This window comes from Phaseolus vulgaris, chromosome 2 (assembly GCF_000499845.2).
Source record: "Phaseolus vulgaris cultivar G19833 chromosome 2, P. vulgaris v2.0, whole genome shotgun sequence".
NCBI classification, from domain to species: domain Eukaryota; kingdom Viridiplantae; phylum Streptophyta; class Magnoliopsida; order Fabales; family Fabaceae; genus Phaseolus; species Phaseolus vulgaris.
The window spans coordinates 13,659,382-13,680,453 of record NC_023758.2 but is presented as its reverse complement, the minus strand read 5'-3'; the positions used below and the strand labels follow the sequence as shown (position 1 = coordinate 13,680,453).

General features: G+C 29.9%; 1 protein-coding gene across 4 annotated transcripts; it reads left to right on the top strand.

The window, feature by feature from the left end:
- Positions 1-10,743: 10,743 nt before the first annotated feature.
- Positions 10,744-16,438, top strand: LOC137810746 (beta-1,3-galactosyltransferase GALT1). Of its 4 annotated transcripts, none has more exons than XM_068612162.1 (9): positions 10,854-11,270; positions 11,957-12,048; positions 12,343-13,421; positions 13,848-14,083; positions 14,175-14,456; positions 14,763-14,891; positions 14,960-15,136; positions 15,682-15,789; positions 15,903-16,438. In XM_068612162.1, the coding sequence occupies exons 3-9, from the start codon at positions 12,656-12,658 to the stop codon at positions 16,116-16,118; spliced, it is 1,914 nt and encodes a 637-aa protein (XP_068468263.1). In that variant the 5' UTR covers positions 10,854-11,270; positions 11,957-12,048; positions 12,343-12,655; the 3' UTR covers positions 16,119-16,438. The 4 variants fall into 4 exon arrangements, with proteins under 4 accessions (XP_068468262.1, XP_068468263.1, XP_068468265.1 ...); XM_068612164.1 differs by having other exon boundaries at positions 10,953-11,270; positions 11,957-12,019; XM_068612163.1 differs by lacking the exon at positions 10,854-11,270 and adding an exon at positions 11,745-11,855.
- The last annotated feature ends 4,634 nt before the right edge of the window (positions 16,439-21,072 follow it).

Sequence of the window (21,072 nt, the reverse complement as noted above, 5' to 3'; positions counted from 1 at the left end):
AAGGATTACACTTGTTACAGAAGTAAATCTGAAATCAATACAAGCAGAAATCCTATCTCACACTCTTTGATCAATCTCAATCTCTAAGCAATCTCAACTCTTTGAAAATCAGAATCTTGTTGTTCTCAAAAGATTGTTATTTTTCAAATCTGTTTTTCTGAATTTATTCAAAGATGTTTGTTATCAAATCTTAACAAACTTATTCATTGCATTTAAAGATTGGTCAAAGCATTAAAGACTGGAGCATAAACAGTTAGAATCATTTAAAGCTCAGTCAAAGCTAAAACAGTTTTTCTGTTATGGTACCAAAACAAACAATCGGATGTTTCCTCGAATCAATCGGTTGTTTTGGTTTTAACAGCTCAACCATTTGAAAAACAGTTTTCAATCTTTTCTAAAAACATCTAAGTATAAAACAATCGGTTGTTTCGACAAAACAATCGGTTGTTTTTCACTTAGTTTGAAAAACACTTTTCTTTTAAAAGATTGAGATGCCTATGCTTTGGATTCAATCTAGAGTGGATTACAAAACTCAAACTACCCCAGACCCTAACTAAGACAGCTCAGCAACAGCAAGCACAACCAAGCCTTCAACATCCTTCAAAGAGTTTGGATTCTTCAAAGCTTGAACACCACTTGGTTCAACAAAATTGCTATAAGGCAAAACAAAATTCAAAGGATATTTAACTCTTGAAGATATACTGGAAACATTTAGATTACAATGATAATCCTTTAAATACTCAGGTGGTTTTTTTATTCTTGTGCTCATTCGGACAGATGGATCTGATTCAGAACTTTGTTCTATATCATGAATTTCATTGAGGTTTTGGTTTATATGGGAACAATCTTCTTCTGAAACCTCAATTTGTGACTCACAATTATTATCACTACTATTTTCAACATTATCACAAGGTGTATTATCACAAGGTGCAAGAATGACTTTTGATGGATGACTTAAGACAAATTGATATTCAGCAAACAAAATTTGATCATTAATGTCAGGACTGTTAGTTTCATTGCTAGTATCTTGAATCCTTTGGTATGGAAAAACATGTTCATAAAAGACAACATCCCTAGACACAAAAATTTCTCTTGATTGAATATTCAACAAAATATATCCTTTTGTCCCCCTTTGAAAACCAATAAAAACACATTTTGATGCTCTTGGATCAAATTTCCTTCTATTTGTTGACAAAGTGCTAGCATAACATAAATAACCAAACACATTTAATCCATTAAAATCTGGATCAGTTTTGAAAAGCATTTCATGAGGAGAAGAATAGTTTAAAATAGGTGTGGGAAAAATTAAAGAAGGATCTCATCCATTTGCTTCCCATTTCCACCACAGAGCAACTGGATGATATTTATACCAAAGCTTTAAGTCCTCAATCTTTTAAGAATATTTGTTCTAAGTCGGGTCTCATCAATATTTGCTCCCCAGCTTGTGGCTGGGTATTAAAGGATACGGATACCAGAGTTATAGAAGGATCCTAATATTAATTGGGTGTCTTTTCTAATTATCAGTTGTTTCTCTTTATAGGGGTGATCACCTTTATTTTGTCTTTGTGTGTTATGATTCTAGTATTTAATTATTAATTCTTTCCCTCTTTAGTTAAACCAAGAATGATAGAATGAGTGTACTACTTGTATATATTCAGACAATTTGTTTTGATTTGAAGAACAATAAAAAAGAGATATTCATTCTCATATTCTTTATCTTCCTTTTACTCTTTTGTTCATTTTTGTTCTCTTTTATTCATCTATGTTCTATTTCGTAATATGGTATCAGAGTCATTTCGATCCTATCCTAGCGAGTGTTTGTTGGGCTTGTCAGGTCACCCGCTATCGGGTCGTTTTCGGACCACCCATAATATGTTATCTCACACACGAGCTGTCACTCTCGGCGTGATGAGAGTGTGTTGGAGATCCAACATCGACTAGAGATGAGGTTAATTCATTGTATATAAGTAGGTGCAAACCTCAACCTTATGAGCTGGTTTTATGGAGTTGAGTTAGGTTTAAAATCCAGTTCGTAATATTTTAACTTTGTAATCTAATTACATACTATCAACTTGTTGTAAATCATGTTAAATAAGGATAATCTTTTACAAGGTTTGCAAAATTTTAATACACAATATTTAACCTATTTTCACACTTTTTTTTATATTTCTTCCTTGAAACTCTTAAAATGGTTGTATTATTTATGTTGTAACTTGAATATGTTGATTCCTACTTCTTTTACAACTTTTTGTGATAATAAAACAACTATATATATATACATAGTGAAAAAATCCTACATTTTATTTTATGAGCATACAAAATATACATATCAAAGTTAAAGTTAAAGTTGGTTGTCATTTAATCAGACACAAACTTTAAGATAATCTCATTCACTTACTACATATGTCATATTCTTACCAAACTCTATGCTTACTCATTAAACTTATTCATCATTGATCTTTCGAAGCAAACCCCAAGTTAATCCTTTAATCCCAATTACATATTTTTTACAATTTGCACGATTTCAACAGTATCCACTCACATAAAATCTCAACAGTTTAATTTATGTTTTATTTTTATTTATGTTTCTATCTTTGATATCAATGGATATAAATGCATCCTTTTAACTAATAAAAAATCAAGTGGAGAAAAAAATTATTCATTTGAGTGATGAAATGTTAATTAATATTTTATCATACAAAAAATTGAAGTAAATGAATTAATGCTAGAAATGAGAGTTTATTGAATTGATTTGATTTGATTTGGATTGTTTAAATGAACGAAAAAGTATAAACCAATCAAAGTTAACAATTTATATTTCATTCTTTTCAAATTAAATTTATATTGAAACAATCCTAAGAGTAACTTTCCGTCTAGTTGTTTTTTTATTGAAACTTTTAATAATTAATTCTAATAGAGAAAAGAAAAAACATTAGATTTTGTAAGTAAAAGAAATTTGACGTTAAAAACAAAGGTTTGGCAATTTCAGAAATTATTGAGGAATAAATAGCATTTTCATCTTTTGATCTCCACACCAACCTCTTATGTTGGATATCTAGTTTGAAATTTTCGAATTTGATAAAACTTATGAGATGCTGCAGATTTAGGTCTGCTCCAAGACTCGTTCTTAGGTGAGACGTCAATCACAAAGCTCAATTCTTGACTTCTCATGAAACCATAGAATCCATACACAATCATGAAAGGTACCAACAATTTGTGTCAATATAAAAACTCTCCAAAACAACATTCATTGTGTTTGGTTCTTATAATGTCTGCCATTCTTCCTCTTTTCATCTCAACACAATCAGTGACTGTTAGCCGGTCGCGAAAATTACGTTTCACCCGCCCAACCTCAACTCACGCTTTTGCTTCAAGACAATTGCCTCAAGGGTTTTTCTGTAATTATGCCACCCCTTGTCTCTTACGATACATCCACATCATGAATATTTTTTGGAGATGTGTTAATGATCTGCATTATATTATAATCTTAAATAAAAGTAATTTTATATTAAGATGAAATATTTTTAAATTATATCAGGTAAATCACAGTTTAACTGATGCTTTTTATTCTCAAAGTAATATTTTCAACTTTTTCCTATATATTTTAAATATATCAAAGTAAACTTTGTTTTGGATAAAAAACATGTTCTACTTAGGAAGATGATCTAACGGTTGAAATCATTTCAATGTTTCGTATTCTAAAATCTGAGTTTTATAAATAGTGATCCGAACAGAAGGAAACAGCCTCTTTGGACAGTCGGGTGTGTACAAAAACATATTTTGGACATTTAATTCAATGGGTTGAAAGTTAAGGAAGAGAGAGAATATATTTATTCTATTCAATGTTGATTTCATTATTTAGTCAATCATTGTCAGTTGGGGAGTTAGAACACGCAACACGCAATTTACTTTATTTATTTTCTCTGAATGCTTTCTTAGTAAATTATTAATAAATAGAGAAGTTATTTGGGTCTTCCATAGTTATTGTTCTATTACTTAGTCAAGTAAATACCACAAACAAATCTGACCATTCCAAATTTCAAATCACTCACGGAAATGAAATTTCATCTTCTAGGAGATACGATGGTTCCCATAATCAAAAGTTATTATAAATATTTCTTAGAGGTCATTTTTAGTATAATAACATAAAAGAAGTAGGAATAATACTTTGCTCTGATGAATATATATATACATATATTTATAATATTTTGTTAAGAGAAATAAGTAATAAAAGGTAATTCTAAATTGTTAATGATTCCTTCTTTGCTTTTGTAGTAATTAATTGTACATTCTTATCATAATTTATAATATATTAAAACAAAATGTTGACGCTTTCTTTTTTTTTCTTTTTTTCCTTACCTATCCCTTTCATGCGTCATGCTTTTTTCCCTCTCAAATAAAAAAAACAGGCAGAGCGTGACCCATCACTTGAAAATGAAAACATTATTTAAAATTTGAAATAAATTAATATAAGAATATTTAAAATAACCAAAAATTAAATCAGATCTGTTAAAAACTATTTAGATAGCATTATAGTAAAATATTTATCCTAGTTTTAGTTTATTCATGGCGTAAAATATGTAATTGTCTTATTAAGGACGAGTTCTGTTCATTTTTTACATTTCAAAAATTGGCCAAATCGTTTTCATTTTTTTTATTCAAACAAAAAAATTTCACCTGATTTAGCTTAAAGTGATTTTTAAAAGAACTGAGATAATTATTTATTATATATGTGTGTAACTTTTTGAATAGTTAAATTTGTAAATCTTCTCAAATATGGGAAATAAAATAATTCATTAATTCCTAACAAGTGTAACTACAACCGTTTATATATGATGATTAATTTAAAGAAACATATTACAATACATAATTATATATAAACTTTTGTTTCGCATAATATTTTGGTATAAACTATCATTTTTTAATCGTTTCATGTGATCTTAATCGTTAGACAATTTTCTTAAATTGTTTAGTATGATCTTAGTTGTTAGACAATCTATTCTTTGATCATTTAGCTATAAAGCTCGGACACTTCTCTTAAATGGCGTGTCAGTGTTCGATGTATCGATTCAATGTATAAATTGTTATTATGATTATAAAAATAAGAAACAAATCCTTGTGAACCAATCATAAAAACATTTTTCTGCTCCAAAAAATAATTTGGAACATACTTGTGCACATAAATCTTTATTGTCAATTTATATAATTCATAATTATATAATATATAGAATTGTGTCCCCGTGTCCTACATTTTAGAGATTTTACGTATCTTCGTGTCCGTGTCCGTATCGTATTAGTGTCCGTGTCAGTGTCTGTGCTACATAGTCATTTAGTATGTTATTGTGTAGGCTATCTAGTTATGATATAGAGGTAGAAGGTCCTTCCTTTAGACCATCTAGCCTAATCATTCAACTTCTTTATCCTTACTATGTGCTTACACAACATCAAATCGTCTAACACGTGTCATTGTGTCTTTTCAGTTTTGTTGTATATATACATCACCCCTTGCCTTTACTTGGCTTGAGGATCTTTTTTTCATGTTTCATCAGTTTCATCTTTGTTTTCTTTTTTCTCTTGTGTTTTTGCGTTTTGTTCTCTATCATGGAAAAATTCACAAATCAAAACAATCATGTCTCAAAGAAACAAGTTGGATATCGTGTTATTACATATGATAAAATTTATTTCATCGAAGATATTTAAATTATCAACCACATATCAACAAAATAGTATGATTTGTTATGCTCGTAACTTTTTGAACAATTAAAGTTTGTAAAAAAGATTTACTTCTTGGAAGTGTAACTATAATTGTTTATATATGGTGAATTAATTTAAAGAAACATCATACAACATATATAAATGACACAATTACATGTATAAATAATATAACATTTTTTACATATCACACATATGATAAAATTACTTTCATTTAAGATGTTGAAATTATCAACCACATATCAATAAAACATTTGTTATGTTTGGTATCTTCTAGAAGACTCCTATTAAGTCTCACCAAAGACAAACACCTTACCCCATTGAAAACACCATTGGTAAAAAAATAACCCTAGATTCTTATGTTAAAGTAGTTACTTGCATTCACAATAAAAATCATATTTAGAATGACAATTTTATTTTGTATATAGTGTCCCTTACAAACATCATTATATATGCTTGTGATGTTTTTGCATATCATAATAGATATCGTCGTCACAAAGTATAAATAATGGTTTTACTCAAAGTGTTGCAACACTCACCATTTAATATATCGTATAAAGTGACATTTTAAACTTTTAAATAATGTCAATTAAAATGATAATTATAGAAAGTATTTAAATTAACTAACCAAAAAATACTTAAGTTAACTATCCAACGTTTATAGTATCAAAATATAATATCAATAATAATTATCATTAACTTTTTGGTTTAAGGTAAATGAAACTCCATCCAAACTTTTTTTTTCATCAACACCAACTATTCAAAAAATATATATTAAATATTTATTTTTAGACATTAATATAATTAATCAATTATATATTAAAATGTTATAAATATTTTTTAAATATTAATAATAAAAAAATTTATGAGTAAAAGAAAAAATAGTAACTAACTAAAATTATATATTTAGATTCAGAGCTTCAAAGATAATAATATGACTAGTAAGGAAAAGAGCAATGCAATTCAGAGCAATTTGACAATGGTCGTGGAAAATTTAGAAACACGATTTTGGGATATATGAAGAATAGGGGTTGGAGAAATGAATGGGAAAGAGTACATATATTTACAAATTTGGAGACAAAAATATATGATGTATTTATTAAATGAAATTTATAAATGTCATATCTTAAATGAAAATAATGATGATTCAAGAATTGACATATTGTAAGGATAATTGTGACACTTTTGTAGAATTAACATATTAATGTTAACACGTTATTTTGTAGTGATTTGTTATAAAAACGGTGATATAAGAACACAATGTTTTGTAGTGATTTGTTATGTATTATAATAGAAGAATGACATAAAACAATTAAGGGTACCACTTTAATGTGTATCTCTTAAATGGTGTAGGATCCCTTATTATTGCATGTTATTAAATTTGAAGCAAATTGTTCATGAAACTATTCACTTGACTGGTTGAAAGTTTGTCTTTCCTTTTGACACCGCAATTGAGTTGTATGCTACATTTTCAAGGTCTATTAATGAAATACAACTTATGTACCCACCTCCAAGTGATGACATAATGAATTAGAAGAACTTGTATGTTCCATGACAAAGATGAAATTTTAATTATGTTGTTTATGTTCTAATGTTAATTGTCATGTTAGATGTTTCTTTATTTATCTAGTCAGTTTGTTTATTACCTTGTATTCATCAAAATTTGTTTGGTTAAATATGTTAATTATATATGATTTCATTTCTAATTTTTTTTTCTTAGTTTGTTTCATTACTTGACACATAATATACTAGTCCTTTTAATAAATTAAATGAAGTTTGAAACTAATGTACGGTAATATAAGAAAAACAAGTGTAAAGAAATAAGTTTTTAGAGTAAATTTAGGTATATCAAAATTACTTTGACAATATTTTAGGTATGAGGGAAATTTCATTGTTCTGAACTTGGGTTGTTCCATTCTAGTTCTTTGGTTAACTAATCCAACGATATCATTCTCAACTCTAAAAGATTTTTGGAAATATGTGTAAATTGGTAGTAAAAAGTGGAAGAAATAAGTTCTTAGTGCAAATTTTTGTCACTTGAGTACTTTTTGACATTGTTTAGGTATGATGGCTAACTTCATTGTTTTGAACCTGAGTTGTTCCCTCTAGTCTTTTATGTCAGTGAGTTTTACCTTGCCAGTCTCGAATCCAATTTTTTTAATAAAATGTGTGTAAATTGGTTAAAATAAGTGGAAGAAATAAGTTCTTAGAGTAAAATTAGGCCATTTGAGTAAATTTTGAGAATTTTTAAGTATTGAGGAAGACTTCATTATTCTACTGGATTGTACCCTTTAGTTTATCTCAACAAATCCAATTGTATTACTCTTGACACCAAAAGATATTTGGAAATACATGTAACTAACTTGTAAAAAATGGATATAGTAGGTTTTAAGTGAAAATTAGAATAATCTTAACATGCATTTCAATTAGAAAATTGGAGTCACATAGGGAATAACTAAAAGAACAAAAGATAGAATACAAATATAAAAATTCATTGCATTATTTAACACATTTCATAAGATAAATCATTACAAAATCACTTTGATTTTAAAAGTGTAACATATTTTCAACGTCATGGAAAACAAACAACATTGGATTTAACTTCGTCTTCATGGATATAAGTCATAAGCTCCACATTTAACTTATTTTGTTACCATATCAAACAAACTTTGTACTTCGTTACTGTTATCAAATATGTATGAACAATATGATGATTCATGAGGATAGATACAAATAGAATACTTGTAATACAAATCTAAAATGTATGACTTAGCATTGGAAAAAGTGAAGTGATTTAGCACCATTTGCTTCATTTAAGTCATAGTATAGTAATTTTAATCCAAGTAGTGTGTGAGGTGACAAAGTATTTTGAATTGTTGAACATAATTTGATCATTGTAATACTAAATAAATTCATGTTTAGAAGGAAAAATTTTATGAGTGATTGAACGTGTCACATAGCATAAGTTATATTTATAAGCTAGAAGTTATGGGGATCGAATCTCATATATAGAACACATTAGATGCTACACACACAAAAATGAGTCATTATACACATGTTCATATGTCATACATAAATAAAAAGGATAATACTTTATTTTGAGATAACAAAAATCCTTTATAAACAATATTTTTAGTAAAATTTCAATATTCTCTTTCAAGGTGTCATTCTTTAATAAATAAATTTTGTGGAAATTTGAGAAACACCTCTTCACAAAGCAACATATAGTTGACCATGACTAAAAGCATGATGTGGAAGGTAAAGTTCAATGTTGGGTATAAGTTGTCTCTGTGATTTATATACCGTAATTGCAAAACTTAACTTCATGAGAAATTGTTTCCTAAAACGCATAAGGGAAATTAACACTTTCTATTGTTTTATGTTTAATTTTTGGTAAGAATTTTTTTTCCAATATGATGACATGTTCAAGATTTCAACATCCAACATGTTTATGTAAAACCCATGACATATTAATCTTGTCCCATTACATAAACTCATATGTAGGATCTATATTTCACAACAACATTAATGATACATTTTGTTTAACGTTTTAAATATGATTTGACGAGGCACATGGAAGTAATGGAGTGCAAGTACTCTTATTAGTATAAAAATGATGTGTGTCTCCTTCAATCTCATCAAATGATAACAAGTTATGTTGTTTACCTGAAAAATGATGGATAGTCATGTCATTCAGTTTTTTAACATCTCTATTTTTTTAAGTCAATATGTCTCCATGAACCACGTAAGATGTATCTCATTTATGAATTATAATTGGGAAGATGTTTCCCATGATATTGCTAGTTCATGGGGTATTTTTACCATATCATCAAGGTTCAATCTCATCTCCAATGTGCATGAGATATTATATAACATGTTTTATTGAAAATCCAATACCTTTGTGTTAGCCATAAATGAGACTTAACAATTCAGAAGTCATCTGTGCCTTTGTACCTTTTTGCACAACTCGCAATATCTAACAAAAAATTACTCCTAATATCATCACTTTCTCCTTCAATTGGAGTATTTCAATCTAAAATGTCCTTTAATGATCAATATAATGTCTTCAAAACATATTTTTTAGTCATGGATGCTTCATCCTAAATAATTGTTCTAAGAGTAAATTCATGCCAATAACATTATTTTATCACCAAAATTTAATTTCTAATATTTTAATAATTTACTTCTTCTCCTTCAATTTTTTAAAGTGTTGCAATATTTAGAGAAAAACGTATCAACTTCCATGATAATATGCAATTACATTGGAAGCATTTCTGAAAAAATTGATATTATGCTCCATGTGTATTAGTGGCAAATTATACAGTCAGTGACATATATAATTTTATAACAATAGTGTTAAAAACTTATGTAACTATTATTTAAAAAAAAAAAATTAATTAATTCATTCGAAATAAAGGAATTTATTCAATTATTCATTTTATTATATACTACAATGTAATAAATTGTATTAACTTAAACATCTATATTTTATTTATTAAAAGATAAATACCCAAAATAACTACCTATATAAAAAAATACCTATAAAATGAGAAAAAATATTTAAAAATTTATTAAAATTACTTACATTTATTTTTAATTGGACAATTTTACCCATCAATAAATAATAATTTATTTATTTAATAAAATAAATAATTAAATAAATTTTCATTATTTTAAAATAACTAAATAATTTTTTTTTTAAAATAATAGTTATATAATTTTTACAAAAGTATACATATATATTTTTAAATTAGATTATTTTTTGGTTTAAAAAAAACCTGCATTTAAATCAAATATGTAATAACATGCTGATAAAAAAGAAATATGTAAGAACATTTTTAACAGTTAAAATCAAGAGAAATTAAAAGATGGTACAAATTTCTGGTGCTAGCTCCCTAGGAGACAAATCTTTACTTTGAATAATAAAAAGTTTTATTAATAAATATTTGTCCATGGAATCTATCAGGAAATTTTTTCTTTTATCTTATTGTAAGAAATGAAATATAATATTTACAAATTTACAAATTATCCAAATCTCCATTTACACCGTTCTGTTAGCAAAACAATGTAACTTGGTTGGTGTTTTTAGTTTTCTCTCTCTTTCTCTTTTCTAAATTGCTTTTCTCTTTTTTATTTTCTCTGTCATCATCGTCTTTGAATCTTTTATACTAATTAAGTTGAAGAAGGAACCTCAACACACCCTGAACAAAGGCAAAGACAACACAAAGAAGTGAAACTTCGCTTTGAAACTGAGACACAGAGCAGACACAAACCCTTTCTCTCTTCTCTCTCTCTCTCTCTCTCTTCTTTCTCTCTCTTTCTCGCTCTACATTTTCCGCCATTTCTCGAGAAAATCTCGCCTGGTAAAACCCGCGCTCTCTTGCTCCGCCGTCGCTACCCGCCGTTCAACATTGCCACGCTTTTCGATTTTCTCTCGCTCCACGCTCTTCCCTCGTTGATTCCTTTCTTTTTGGCTTTCTTCTGTTCGAGATTCTGTGTTGCAGCCGTTCGATCTGTATGATGCTGTGTTTGCTTGCTCTGCACTTTGATTCCACGCTGTAATCTTCGTTCCGATATTGATTGACAGTTTTTTTGTTCGATTTTCAGTTGACTGATAATGATTGCTTGTGACTTCGTTTACATTTTCTTTATTCTGGCAATTTTGCTCGTGATGCATACTTTAACTCTGTCGGTGTTTAATCTGTAGAGTTCCGACTTTGGTTGGAGTTCAAGCTCTAACTCGTTTGGAGTTCTTTTGATTTTTCAAGATTTTTCTTTCTTTTGTATTATTTAAGGAGATTTTACTTTTGCTAGATATAAAGGCAACTGTGGATGGAGTATGATCTGAGTTGAAATTTATAATATTGGTTGACGGAGTCATGGTGTTTTTGGTTTATTTAATTGTAATTAATGCGTTGTTTTCGTTCAATTGAATTTCTACTTGTCCATGGTTATAGTGTTAGGAAACGTTTAGTGTGGTCCTTGGTGTTTTTTTTTCCTTTTCTCTTTTCCGCCTGATTATAATTTATGGTTTCAATTATGATGCAAATGGATTAACTTTTTGTAAGTACCGAATATTGCAGTATTATGTTGACCTAACGGTGGTTGTTACTTTGTTTGAATGTTTGCCTAGTGAGGGCATGGTGCGTTGAACACATGTTAATTTCCACGATACTTCATTTGAATTGGAAGTATTTTTCTTCACTTGAATGCTAATCGGGTACATGCAAAATATTTTTCATAGGTGGTATTAGCCAAGGAATACCTGAAGCCGTGATAAATCCGAAGATTGTTTTGCAAAGCAACTGTGAGCATGATCCATATGGTTTCATGGGGGTATAAAAATTCAACGGTTCTGAGATGATGATTGAATCCACTTATTTTTAATGGACCTGATATCACTCATGTACTCATAGTACAAAATTTTCTATCTAGAAATTTTGCGTTTTAGATTTTTTGAAAAACACATAACGTCACCAGTGTTTGTTGTTTGCCTTCTGTTGCAAGTGTTAGTTTCCTAGCAAGTTGGGCTTGAGTTGTTTTCTACACATGGGCACAACAATGTGCTTCAGTTTTTTATGCAACACCAAGCACAGTATTTAAAAGAATTTTGTTCTGCTCTGATTACAGGTCTGGCATGCTAGCTAAATCTAGTATGCATTCCAACTAATTCTCATGGTGGATGTGTCTGCTTCAACACACGCTTCCGAGGGCTGGTAGTTAGTTTTGGTAATCTGAAAGTTCTCCTGCAGATGTTTCTTGAAATCTGATAAGAAAAACTAATACTATCTGCAACCCATATTTTCTTCCACCTCTGTTTTCTCCACAATTACGTCAGTGAGTTTTATGAAAAGATAATGACCGATTTAGAACTAGTTTGGCATCCTTTTGATCTAGTACTGTGAAGATTCAGGAGTATTGGTTTGTTCATAGGATCATCAAAATGAAAAAGTTGTATGGAGGAGTTCTGGTTGCTTCACTGTTTATGTTGTTTATGCTTATGATCCTGCGAAATGGGATCATGAAAACTTCTATTGGTCAAGGTTATTTGACTATTCCTATCCTGGTTAATGGAACTAATCCTCTAGCATGGATAAATCCCACACTACCAGCTGCTATTCAAAATCCAGATGATCATTCTCAAGTTATTTCTTCTGATATTTTAGTATCTAGCCTCTTTGCTGGGAGCAACTTTTCCAAAGACGAGCAACAAGCTCTGCAGACATGGAACCAATTGAACCACTTAATTGATCACACTCAGGGTTTACCCAGTGCAGCAGAAGCCATAAAGGAGGCTGCCAGTGCATGGAACTCTCTTATTTCCTCAATTGAAGAGCAAAAACAAGGTCGTGCAAATGATAGTTCAAGAACTAAAGAGAAGCAATGTCCCCACTTTCTTAATAAAATGAATTCCACTGAACTTGGTAACAGTAGTTACAAAATGCAAGTACCTTGTGGCTTGACACAAGGTTCTTCCATCACTGTAATTGGCATTCCGAACGGCTTTTTAGGTAATTTTCGGATTGACTTGACTGGAGAACCACTTCCTGGGGAACCCGATCCACCAATTATTTTACACTATAATGTTCGCCTGCATGGGGATAAAATCACTGAAGATCCAGTAATTGTCCAAAACACCTGGACTATAGCTCATGATTGGGGTGAGGAGGATCGTTGTCCATCCCCTACTCCTAAAAAGGTCGAAAAAGGTGAAATTACTATTTTCATTTTTTGGTTCAAGATCCATAATAGTTTGTGTTCATAATTGATAGGGAAGTTCCCCACAATTTTGAAATAGGATTTCTTAAAATTTGAACCCGTTGATTACTTGAGTGTGTTGTTCAACGACAGAGTTGGCAATATGGAATTCTTGAATCAAAGATATTCTTATTTTTTTGCCAAGTCTTCGTATGCTATTGATTTTGGAGATAGATGCAATAGAATTAGATCCTATTCATACGAAAGTCAATTGTTTGTGAAAAGATGTTTTTTTTTTATCTTAACGTGTTCTGTTTTCATTAATTGTTGTGTTAAAGCTTTATTTGTGTGGTTTTTCCTGATCCAAATGTTGAGTATAATTCCATAAACTGCTTTTGGATAACTACTTTGTTTAATATTGCTGTTTCTTTTGCCAGTTGATGAATTGGAGCAGTGTAATAAGATTGTAGGGAAGAACATTAGCCAACTTCACACAGCTGGGATGCATTCCCACACTTCAAGAGAATCTTTAACAACGGAAGAACAATCGATGAATAGGAAATACTTTCCTTTTAAGCAGGGTTACCCATTTGTTGCAACTTTAAGGGTGGGATCTGAGGGAATCCAGATGACAGTTGATGGAAAGCACGTAACTTCATTTGCTTTTCGTGAAGTACTTCCTTTCTCCTTTGTTATTATTTAACGTAAAAGTATAATAATTTCATGTTTTAGTATATTGACTGACTCAGCTGGTTACATGTCAGACGTTGGAGCCATGGCTTGTCAGTGAAATAAAAATCTCAGGGGACATCAAATTAATATCTATTCTTGCTAGTGGTCTGCCCACATCAGAGGATTCAGAGCATATAATTGACCTAGAATCATTGAAATCAAGTCCTATATCTGCACAGACCCCATTGGATCTCTTCATTGGTGTTTTCTCTACTGCTAACAATTTTAAACGTCGAATGGCTGTTAGAAGAACCTGGATGCAGTACAATGCTGTTCGATCAAATATGACAGCTGTGCGCTTCTTTGTTGGTTTGGTGGGTATTGTTTGTGATTTTCTCGTATGATTCTAAATGTCAGTGGAATTGGACAAAAAATACTTCATTGTATAAATTAAGTTTCTTGATTTTTTCTTAAATTTGAGTTCTTCAAACTTTTCTTACCAAGTAGCAAAAGTTGCTGAAATGTTGGTTGCACTGGAGCATTATTTTCAATATCTTAGCCTTTTCATTCCGATAAAGATCTAGATGGACGTGATATTTGCTACTTTTTGAAATTCTCTGTTAATACAGTGTTACATGTAGAATTTTACTGAATTGATCTTTTTGTTTGAGCTCATGCAGCATAAAAGCCCAATAGTTAATGAAGAGCTGTGGAGGGAAGCACAAACTTATGGAGACGTGCAGCTGATGCCATTTGTTGACTACTACAGCCTCATCACGTGGAAAACTTTGGCAATCTGCCTTTTTGGGGTAATGTCTTGTCTCTTCCTTTTATTTGGAGAATCCTTCCTCGACTTATTCATATGATCCTTCAACAGACACAAGTTTCGGCAAAGTTTGTCATGAAGACGGATGATGATGCGTTTGTCAGGGTAGATGAAGTTCTAGGCTCTTTGCACAGGATCAATGTTGATCATGGGTTACTGTATGGACTCATCAATTCGGATTCCAGACCTCATCGAAATACAGATAGCAAATGGTACATCAGCCCAGAGGTAGAGATATTTTTATCATTTAAGAATTAAATCTCTCTTGCTCCATGTGTTTATGTTTTTACTTTCTGATTATAATTTTATTACCTATACTTTAAAAATAGTTATTATTAGCTTATGTGATATGAAACTTTGTTAATAAGGCTTGCTTGTAAATAGATATTAATTGAAAGTGTTGGTCTCTGTGAAGTATCTATTTTATTTATAACGATTATAATTTCCCGTGGTAGTATTGAAACTTGATTATTAATCAACGAGACCTGAGTTGTTCTAGTTACGCTATCAGAACTCAATTGAAAAAAAACACTCAAAATACTAGACTGAATTGCTGCTTGCTAGTTGCTATACTTTTAGAAGTCCGGGAATTTTAAGCATGCTCCCCGTTTTTTTCTTTGAACCATAGCTATTCTATTTTTAAAATTATTGCTTTCATTTCATATGCTTTGTCTTATTATACACATACATATATATATATTGCCTTTTGTTTTTGTTGTCTACCCACTCCGTCGTACTAAGTAGTTATCATCTTATTGCTTGCTACTTGAAAGGAATGGAGCGAAGGAACTTATCCTCCTTGGGCACATGGTCCCGGCTATGTGGTCTCACACGATATAGCAAGAACGGTTGCCAAGAAATTCAGAGAGAACCATTTGAAGGTATATGATAAAATGTGTTACTTCTTGAAATCTGTTAGAATTATTTTGTTTTGACCTCAAGTTCAGTGACATCGTTAGAGTGACTTAACGATTCAATCCTAACTGTCCCACAGATGTTTAAATTAGAAGACGTTGCAATGGGAATTTGGATTGCAGACATGAAGAAGGAAGGTGTAGATGTTCGGTGTGAGAATGAGGACAGAGTGTATCCTGAGGGTTGTAAGGATGGTTATGTGGTTGCCCATTACCAGGGCCCTAGGGAGATGCTCTGTTTGTGGCAGAAACTTGAAGAAGGAAAAGGTGCAAAATGCTGTGGTGATAGGAAATGACTACTACTGACTGACCAGGTTTCAACAGAAAAAGAAAAAGAAAAAGAAAAAGAAAATCCCCCTTTTGAGTGGCTGGGGAGCTTCTATGATGATTAGAATAGTTAGCTTTAGCTAGAAATTATTAGAAATAGTTAATGGTAGGGCATATTCCTAGTCATCAATTACTTTTTAGTAAATCTGATGATTTGTTGTATGTAGAGGGTGAGAGATTTGTATAGAGAAGCCATTCGGAAATAGGTTACCACGTTTTCTGCCATTTTATCAATTTTTTTTATTGTTAACACCATTATAGAAACACAGAGATTTCTCCTTTTTTCTTATTGACATGTTCCATAATGCTATTTCTCCACTTTAGTTCATGCATTATATCATACGCATGAAGTAATGATTATTTTACATCACAAAACATGTTAAATACTATACAATATAAATACTATTTTTTACAAATATCATGAATTATATATCTAACTTTTTAATCTAATGATTTATATTTTATGCGCATATAACATTATTATTAAAAAAATTATGTTGATGAGAAAAAAATGTGTAAACGAATAATAAATTAGCAGGAAAATTATAAAATGAGTTGAAAAAATAGTGAAGTTATTTAAATTAGTAATGAACGAAATAATTGTGAATGATTTTTCCAGAATTAACTTAGAACCAAAAGTAATTATCCTTTACCCACATCTTACCCAAATGCGACTGTTTTGAATTGGGTCAGAATCGGTCCAGGTCCTAAATCCTTACCCCTAGTTTTTCCAATTTAAAAAAAAAGGGTTTTAGGAGTAGAAACAAAATTATGAAATAATAAATTGAAATGAATATATAAAAATAAATAATTTCAACTTTAAGTTTTTAATAAACTGAAAATATTTTAAAAATTAAGTTGTTTTTTTTTGTAATGTCAAAAATAATTTAATTATTTATTATTAATGACTAATTTATTAGTATATTATTATCAATGAATGAATATGATAATTTATATTGGGAAATTATTTCTATATATAGTATTAATAATCTCTTTCTTGAAACTTTGTAATGATACCATTAACAAGTAATAAATAACATGTTTCATTTTGTCCTACTCTTATATTCAAACATTCACATTTATATAACCCACTTAGATTAAATTCGTATTCAGTGTTAAACATCCTTGAGTCCATTTTTCATTTCTAAATTCTAACAAAAGTTAACTTTTTCTTCTAAACATCTATTCAAGCTTCAAACATAAGAATATGCTTATAAATAAAGGCCCAATATTCTTGTTCCTCCCACCACTCCCATCACCTTGAAAATGAAACCTTCATCCTTATCTTAATAAGTGTATATGAATTTTTAGAATGGACCATGAAAGTCCATATACACGTTTGTTGATGTTTTATGAATTATGTGGAACCATGAGAATCCCACAGAGATGATGAAACAATTTATCTTTGGTTTTTCGTATTTTTTTTTTATCGGGGAAGCTAATGTTTGGTTGCAATCTCATCCAAACCAAAGCCTAACTAATTAATTGTTGAAGAAAAGTTCTTAAATAGTTCCATCTATATATATATATCCTCATATAAAAAAAAACTTATTTTTTTTAGAAACTTAATATCTTAGTATTCAAAGAAAAAAATGTGTTGTAATATTAGAAAATCTATTCTCTTAATAAAATATCTCCACTTTCAGGAAATGGCCAAATAAATCATTGTATGAAGCATTGAAAAGTTTCAAAATCTATTCTTAGTTTTAAGAAGTCAATTTTAAGCCTAACTAAACCTTATAAAATTAGCTCATAAGGTGATGTTTGCACCCACTTATATACAATAAAATGTTTTTATCTCTAGTCGATGTAGGATCTCCAACACTCCCCTCATGTTGAAACCCTCCAAATCGTGCATGAGACTATATATTTATGGATGATCCGATTGCGGTCTGTAGCAGGTGACCTGGTGAGTCCAACAAATTCTCGCTATAATAGACTCTAAATGGCTCTGATACCATATTAAAATAAAGGAGAAAAAAAAGGATAATTGGGATTGAAGTTCATCCTTCTTTCTCTTTTGTATTTTGAAAAACATAATAATATTCTATCATTTGATTGATGTTGATGTCCATATAAAATTCATTTATATCGATTTCTCACGTTTAAAATTATTAAGAGAGTCTCCTAAATATCGATTCCTCGCATATTTATAAAAAATCTTTATCATTATGATTAGATGTTGATAGAAATTAACATTTCAAATCTATTCCTAGCATTCAAATATGTTAAGCATTATCATTTAAGTAAAAAACTTAGAAGTTTTTTTTCAGTCAAATCTAAGGATCAAAATCATCGTAAACAAGCTTTATGAATAAAATGACAATACCAATCAATCAATCAAGAACAAAATATTATATTTAAATATCACCTCAATACATAAGAGTTTGAACAAATTACTCCAAATCCTAAAGGGTAGAATTAACCACTCATGTTGGCCATTACAAGCATGGAAAGCAAACAAAGAAGATTCAGGATGTTTCTCCTTGACGGTTGCCTCCTCTAAGGTTTTTTATCACCTTCTATTCTCCAAATGATGTCTAGGGTTGTCCCTCACGCCTCATATTTAACCTAGTTGGGCTTAGGCGAAGTGACTCCTCGTCTCGGCGTGATTGAGCGAGTTAGATGAAAACATACCCAATATCTCTAGAGTGATCTCACCTAGGTGTGACTGAGCTTGCTTGGGCGAGATCCTTTGGAAGCTTCTGGCTTAGGTGAGTTTGGGCGAGTCTTTGAGCATTCCATCTTTACCTTTTTATCTTTGTATATTCTCCTTTTGCCCTTTCATCTCTATGTATCCCTAGAATCCTGAAATTAATACAAATTTGAGAATAAATCGTTCTTATTCATATTATAACCACAAAATATGTAAAAATGTTTAAATTCATAAATTAAGGGTTATATTATAATTATTTTATCAATAAATATCTATAAGTGTTTGTATTTTAATATGAAATATTACTGAAATATAACACTTATCAACTCCCCCAACATAGAATCTTACTTGACCTCAAACAAAGTAAATGAATATAACTAAATCATATTTGAATTTAAATATCAAAACAACTTAATTCACTAAACAACATATTAAATTAGAAACTTATGTTGCTTCCAAATTCAAATATAGCAAAATATACAATAAACTTCCAAGATCGAACTAAAACAATAAAATGACAATTTATCAAGGAATTTCTTGTCATATTCTCAAAGGTAAGTATTTTTCTCTATTTTCAATGAATCATAACAAATCACATTTGCTTTTCATTTCATCTTCATATCACAAACATATTAGAAACATGAATCTTAAGGTCTTTTACAGGGTTATAATAAGGTTGGGCTTCCAAAAAGTATTGCTTTTTAAGATAACAAAATGCATATTTTAAAGAAGAACATACTTACAATCCAATTATAGTACATATGTGTTATCTAATCACCATTTTCTTTGACGTCACACTTTTCCTCATTTTCTTTCTTCTTATTCATGATTTCAACATGTTTTTTTTTCAACATTTTTTTAATCAACAGAAATAATTTATTCCCTTTTTTATATGTATTGCATATATGTTTTCCTTCCTTAAACATGTCAATAGGTAGGAAAATATATCATTAAAGGCGTAGGGTGCAATAATAACAAAAACTCTTAGCTCAAAAAGGGTTATCAATAATGAATTATATTTACATAAATGTTCGCTATTTGGCCTTGGTTCCCTAATTAACACAAATGCCTCGACCATCTCATTCTCTTTTATAATGTAACAAAAAATAAAAATGTCAATGCCAATGGGTAGGAAAATATATCATTAAAGGCGTAGGGTGCAATAATAACAAAAATTCTTGGCTAAAAAAGGGTTATCAATAAATGAATTATATTTACATAAAGGTTGGCTATTTGACCCTGGTTTCCTAATTAATACAAATGCATCGATCATCTTCATGCTCTTTTATAATGTAACAAAAAATAAAAATAAAGCAACCATAATTGTCAATCTATCAGTAGAACTCTCAAAACTGTTTAATGTTCACACACTCATTTGGTTTAATTGGTCTCATTCCTTATAGTTTTGTCATTTTCTATTCTAATAAATCATCCTGTTAAATTTTCATGTATCATAAATTCTACTACATTTGAATAAAGATTCAATCACATTTTCTTTTCCAACCTGTGTCTAATTCATTTCACTATTTAATATATAAGCACAAAGTCCTTTCTTCCACCATTCAAATTTAATATTGTAGTTCTTATTTATTTAAGAAAAATAAAACTAGAAACCACTCAATAATTAAATTAAAACTAAAAATAATTCAATAAAATTATTCAAGAATAAAAATACAAGACATTTAAATAAAAATAACAAAATAAGGAAGAAATTAATTCAAGAATAAAAATACAGACCATTTAAAACAAAAATAAGCAAATAATAAATAGACAGAAATAAACAACTACAAAAATAAAACAAAATTTAAAATTACTGAAAAGAAAAGAAAACTAGAAAAATAAAACCATGTTTTTGCTCAATCTTCTCTTCCCAAGAATTCATCTAGCTCTGTATTAAATTCTTTATCTACAGCGGTACATGGCCTTGCATCATTTACTGGATCTACCCCCCTGAATAATAAAATTTGACCCCAGGCCAAGATACATAAGCCTCAAATTGTTCTAGATGCATATAGGGGTTGGGTTGCCCTTGAGGGATATTTTGATATGCAGCTTGATGAAAATGCTTTATCCCTCTATGATTAGCACTTTTCTGCATTTGTATATGCTCCCATGTGGCTCTTTGTTCCAATAGCATATGTTGCATTTGTTCCAGTATCCTATCCTCCCTGAAAGATGATGATGAGTCAAGGTGATGGATTGGTGAATGATGAATAGCAACATCACCAGCTTGTAGAGCTTGCTCCCATGTAGCAATACAATTATTC